This window comes from Salvelinus alpinus, chromosome 5 (assembly GCF_045679555.1).
Source record: "Salvelinus alpinus chromosome 5, SLU_Salpinus.1, whole genome shotgun sequence".
Classification (NCBI taxonomy): domain Eukaryota; kingdom Metazoa; phylum Chordata; class Actinopteri; order Salmoniformes; family Salmonidae; genus Salvelinus; species Salvelinus alpinus.
The window spans coordinates 36,965,025-36,971,261 of record NC_092090.1 but is presented as its reverse complement, the minus strand read 5'-3'; the positions used below and the strand labels follow the sequence as shown (position 1 = coordinate 36,971,261).

Below are 6,237 nucleotides of genomic sequence, written 5' to 3'. Positions count from 1 at the left end.
TTAATTATTTGTTACTTCTATTTTTTACTTAACACTTATTTTTCTTAAAACTTCTTAACACACTGTTGGTTAATGGCTTGTAAGGAAGCATTTCACTGAAAGGTCTACACCTGTTGAATTCGGCGCATGTGACAAATACAATTTTATTTTATCCCCCACCCCATCCCACTACTTTGGCCCTAAATGATCCTACACCAGGCCGTCGGTATGGGAGGATGGAACCCCTTCTCTCATAACTTCCTGTAACTCTTCTGCACTAAAATCTCTCACACCCAAATATTCTGCTGCAACTACCACATCTATCTTCTGAGATTTCTGCTCCATCATTGCAGTGCAATTGGCTATAAACGCAAGAAATTCAACCATACTAAAAAACTATTCCTTTCTGGTTCTCTTTCATCGGGCTAACTCACTGAGGGCCTCCCAGTCAACTCACTGCCCCTTGGCCTATCCTCTACTCTCTTCACTTCCTCAGCATAACGGCAGGCGTCACAAACACAAGGAATATCCCTTTCAATTTTATTGACCTCTACACTCAATGCTACCCCATTGATCACCCCTTTTAGCTGCGCTCTGCTCCGGAGAGCAAAGCACACACAGGTTGAGCCCAAACTGCATGACTCGAAGCGCCCGCTTCCTCTGGGAGGAATCCACTTTCCAAAAATCTCACTCCTACCGGTCCAAAATCATCTCGGGTAGAATTCTCAAGGTGAACGTTGGAAGACTCTACCACATCTGTCGCCGCAGGTAGGCCCACTACATCCCGGACTGCACAGAAGGCTGCTCCTAATATTGGCCGGATGGGGCAAATGGAATGGCATCAAACACATGGAAACCATAGCACTTATTCTGCTCCAGCCATTACGAGCCTGTTCCCCCCAGTTAAGGTGCCACCAACCTCCTGTGCTGGACTGGCTCAACATCAGAGCTCACCTCTGCTTACTGACTCCATTTCGAGATCATCAAGGTTCTCAAGAAAGCATGAAGACCTATAAGTAAGACTACTTGGTTTGTAATTTGGAGATGTAGGTATGTACACCTCGAACGAAAGTGTATACTAAGGAGATGAATCTCTGATCTTAACAGCGCCATTCTTATGCTTTCACAACCTTATAAATGAAATTAGCTTATAAAATAGCAACATGTCACTCAAATAATTTTATGAAAATGATAGCACATGAGCCTTTTACTTAGCATGACAAGGGTAATGTCAGACTCAACGGGAATTTTCGTTTCAATGGGACATGTCTTTGAAGTATAATGAATTTGAAAGTGTCCAAATGGAATATGTTGGTTATCATATGTACAAATCAGTATTATGTCTTGGGCAGGTTGTTTTCAGGTGCTCCACAAGTTGTGAATAGCAACATTTATAGGAAACATACAACTGAAATATGAAATATATTGTTGACATATACCAATTAAAATTGGTAGTGCAATTGAATATCCACATATATGCTTTCAAGTACTGCTGTTTATCCACAATTCCCAGATACAGATTTACACGTAAAAATGTCACAGTGGCACCAACACTAACAGACAGCTAAACACAATACGAATGTAAAAGTGTTTTATGCCTTCAAGAGTACAATTTTAGTCCAATCATTAGAATTCAACAACACTCACTACATAGGGCAGCATTTTTAAATTGCTAATGGATGTGCATAGGAAGAGACAAACATATATCCTGCACAATGTGTGTAATGCAATAGAATTAATCCAGGTTTTAATATATATAATACACACCAATCATCTCATACTTAATGTTTTGTAAAGCATAGTATCACCAAATAAATGCTTAGCGTAAAAGTAACTAGAAAAGGGGGAGTTGGGGATAAGTAAATTTCACTTTCAAATAATATCAATTTAACTTATCAATACATCAAGAGAATTTACATGGCGTGGAGCCTTTGTAAGGCAAAAGATAGAGATTCCGAGAACGAGGCCTACTCAATCAGTCGATGCATGCATGCAACGCAATGAATAGCTGAACATAAATTATGTACTTTAACTATGAGGCATACTGTTCAATCAAGTCATTGGTTCAAATCAATGATGATTTTTAAGTTTGAAATGACAAATTGCATGACAATCTATTCTCAAGCAAACAGATACGTAAGAATGCTTTGTTTCTAGCTTTTCCTATGTTATTCATTCACCAGATATGAAATACTAGGCAGCAGTCTGAGGAGAATTAAGACTCACGAAGAGTATGCAACTTAACCTAAACTAAAAAACATGTTAATCAGATTTCTCAGTGTAAGAAAACAGCATTATTTCTTATAGATATGACCCCATAACCTGTGTTGCTATGCTCTACTACACACAAATATATTTCACCTTCCTAGACCTAGAACATAGAGATGGTGGTGTTAGCCACTAAACATGTCTGAACAAACAGAAAGAAATACAGAGAGCTCTAAAAGTATTGGGACAGCGAAGTCACAATTGCTCTGTTCTTTTGAAATGCTAAGGACTATGAGGTTAAAGTGTAGACTTTTTATACATAGCCCCCCCCCCCCATTTTAGGGGACTAAAAGTATTGGGACAAATGTGTTGGATGCATTTGCTGTTTGTTTTGGTTGTGCTTCAGATCATTTTGTGCCCATGGTAGCATCCATTAATGTGGATGCTATCATGACTACGGACAATCCTGAATGAATTGTGAATGATGAGAAAGTTATATGCACAAATATATCGCCCCCCAAAATGCTAACCTCCCGTTATTGTAATGGTGAGAGGTTAGCATGTCTTGGGGGTAAAATATGTATTTCTCACTCATTCACGATTCAATGAGAATTATCCGTAATCATGGTAGCATTCACATTAATGTAGAAGTGTTTAGAAACATTATATTCACAATAAAAGTGACTCCAAAATTGCACAATAATACACTATATACCATTCATCCCTATTGGGTACAAAACAATCTGATACACAACCAAAACAAACAAATGCATCCAACAAATTTGTAGAATCACAACCTTAATATAGTCATTGCGTGCTATGAATATGGGACCAAATACTTCACTTTTTACAACTTTAATACACATAAGTGAATTTGTCCCATTTGGTCTCCTAAAATGGGGGGGACTATGTACAAAAGTGCTGTAATTTCCTAAACGGTTCACCCGATATGGATGAAAATACCCTGACAGTCTGCACTTTAACCACATACTCATTGTATCATTTAAAGTGCTGGAGTAGAGCCAAAACAACAACAAAAAAATCAGTGTCCCAATACTTTGAGCACACTGTAAAAGTCCCACAAAGCAGATAGCGACAAGAGTTTGCAGATATACATTACAGTTGAGATCACTTGCATATGAATAACTAACTTAAAGACACCATACAATAAGTATCAAAAGGCAGAGTGAGTAAACAATATGAATAGATTAGAAAACAATTTAAAGAGACTGAGGGCAGAAAGTTTCCAGATGCATCTCGCCCCACAGCCTGTTGGATGAGGTCTAGAAAAGAAAGCCGAGGGGCAAGGGGATTGTTTTATCCTTTCCCTCCCTTTCCTTCAAGGTGAGGGCACTGTGTGAGTTGAGTGGGACGCACCTCTGAAAAGTTGTGTACGTTCAATGCAAGGGGGGGTTTGGTCAAACATGTCAAGGCCTCCAGACAGAAAGAATGAGATGCGACGACAGCGTCAGGGCTCAGGAAGACTTGCGCTCCAGCATGTAGTATCGATACATGATACCCACAACAACTGCAGCTATGGCAGGTATCAACCATGTGGTCCACGAGCTAGAGAAAGAAGGAAAGAGCACTTAGACATTCAGCCAGGGAACAAAAACAGCTCAGTGAAGAATGATTAGGAGACAGAATACTTAGTCAATGCAAATGGAATAATCAAATTCTTATCGCTTATGACTGACCTCGAGCCATCTCCTGAAGTTGTAATGAATTCTTCCTGTGGGAGAATTTTTGTTGTTGTTGATAAAACAAAGTTCAAGAGTTAGCATTAGTAAAATAGGTGTTACATTATTATAAAACATTTTTACAGAACATTTACTTGAATACTTTACCTTTGCGCCATCCTTCTTCCGGTCATCCTAAAAGACAGGGTGAAATAATCATTTACACACTTGTACGATCAGAATAAATCATGCCACAGATAATTTTTTTGTTCCATCATTAAAGGAAAATTATGTTTCGATTAATGAATTTGCAATGATTGAGAGTTCAACAGTTGAGAGAAAGCAATCTCTGTACCATATGGAGCTCCCCAATGTAGTACTGGATAAGCATCTCTCTGGCATCTGTAGAGTGACCAACATCCTCAAAGCTCTCTGTGGCATCTGCACCTGCCTGCTCCACCAGAACCTCCTCTCCTCCTGGATGCTGAAAACACAGAAACAAGTGGTAGACTTAATTTCATTATGATCTGTCACTACCGACAGTTACTGCATGGTCGGAACTAGAAGCACAAGCATTTCGCTACACTCGCATTAACATCTGCTAACCATGTGTATGTGACAAATAAATGTAGATTTGATTTGAATGTAATCACAGACTACACAATTACAATATGATGTCCTACATGACATGGATGGCTGGCTTATGTCGACCTAAATGTCAATATGATAAATGTGTTAAATAAAGCTCTGAACTCTTAATTATCTGATATCCTGAAATTATTATGGATTGGCATATTATAGGGATAGATTGCTTCATTAAAAATGGTTAAAGCTCCAATGTCAACTTTTTTGTTGGCAGGCTCACTCTTTGAAGGTAAACAAATATTACCGTGTGTTGTTACTTCACAAATACAGCCTTGATAATAACACATGAAAGAGGTCATGCCAAAGATACTTGTAACTAACCCTTTTAATCTTAACCTGAAATCCAGAACCTGTACCATTAGCAAAAATGGTTTAGCATGACATGGAGTGGAACGATAGCTAAACAGACTGGTACCCCATGCTACTTTCATTGTGGTCATGCTGTGCCATTGGCATTGTATTTCGACTTATTTTCCCATTACACCTTTAATAGATGGTGGGTTGCGCAACTTTAGGCGACTGACCTCTTGTAACCCGCCCTATTTTTGGCCAATTAGGCTAGCAAACTAGTTACGTTAGCTAGCTAACGTTACGCTAGGTACGTTCCATAATAATGCATCTCCAGTCCAGGTGCAACATTACACCATCTCTGTTAATATTATTGGGAATATGCAGGTAGACACAGATAGCATACACAGTTAAGTTAGCCACATTAACTAGCTAGTTAAACTGGCAAAGCACACACTAGCCAAAATAGCAAATGCTAATGCTGGCAAGCTGCCTCCCTCAGCCTGTGTTGACTGAGCATTAGATAAATAACGTTCGGATATGGTAGCTAGCTAGAAAGACCCAGACCTTCACATATGTGCATTGTTACGTAGATAGTTAGTTGTCTATCTAGCTAGACGTTTGGTTGGCGCAGAACCTAAATTAATTTGAAACCAGGCAACGGAGACCAATGTCGTAGCTAATGCTAGTCAGCTAACGTTAGCACGGGTGGTATTTTGATCTTACCTCCTCCAAGAAACTGGTGATGTTATACACTTTATCGTGGATGATAAGCCATGCGTCCTTGCTCATATTATGAGCTTTTATTTCTTCCAATGTGTAGTATTTCACATCGCTATCTGCTGTCTTTTCTGCGGTGTGATTCACATCCCCCATGCTGTTAGCAGCACCATTTGTGTTGATCATGTTATCGTTCATTTCCTCGCCCATTATCTGCTTTAACACTATTTGCCTAGCTAGCTACGTCCCTAAGTTACACTTTGATTATCCAACGTTGAATCGTATGCTGTAGAGTTTATAAAACAGAATGACGGTTCGTGTATCCAATGTGGACTGCCTTAGCAATGCATAAGCCTAAATTTCGTAGGACAAGCCAGTTTCCCCTTTGCAACCGGCATATCGTTACATCAGCAGACATGCGGAAAGAACCAATGATTACATCCCGGTGTCACCTTTCAATGAACATGTATTGACTTTTAGACAAGTAACCAATGAAAGGCAACATTGTAGAATTGTAACCAATCACAGGTGACCTTTAGATGATCATGAGACCTCGTCATTTAGCATGTCCATGGAAGAGTTAGATCAAGTATTTTACATTACTCACATATCAAATCAGTTTTATTGCTCCTTTGAAATGTCATTGGATTTGGCTAATGATCAATGCAATTCCATCCTGCATACTGCCTTTGTCAGTAGTGTTGTTTTTGAGTAGGTT

General features: G+C 39.2%; 1 protein-coding gene across 1 annotated transcript; it reads right to left on the bottom strand.

Moving 5' to 3' along the window:
• Positions 1-1,456: 1,456 nt before the first annotated feature.
• On the bottom strand, positions 1,457-6,029 carry LOC139576040 (cytochrome b5-like). The gene is made up of 5 exons (XM_071401652.1): positions 5,526-6,029; positions 4,222-4,350; positions 4,035-4,061; positions 3,885-3,919; positions 1,457-3,753 (listed from the first exon to the last, which is right to left on the bottom strand). The coding sequence occupies exons 1-5, from the start codon at positions 5,727-5,729 to the stop codon at positions 3,663-3,665; spliced, it is 486 nt and encodes a 161-aa protein (XP_071257753.1). The 5' UTR covers positions 5,730-6,029; the 3' UTR covers positions 1,457-3,662.
• Positions 6,030-6,237: the final 208 nt, after the last annotated feature.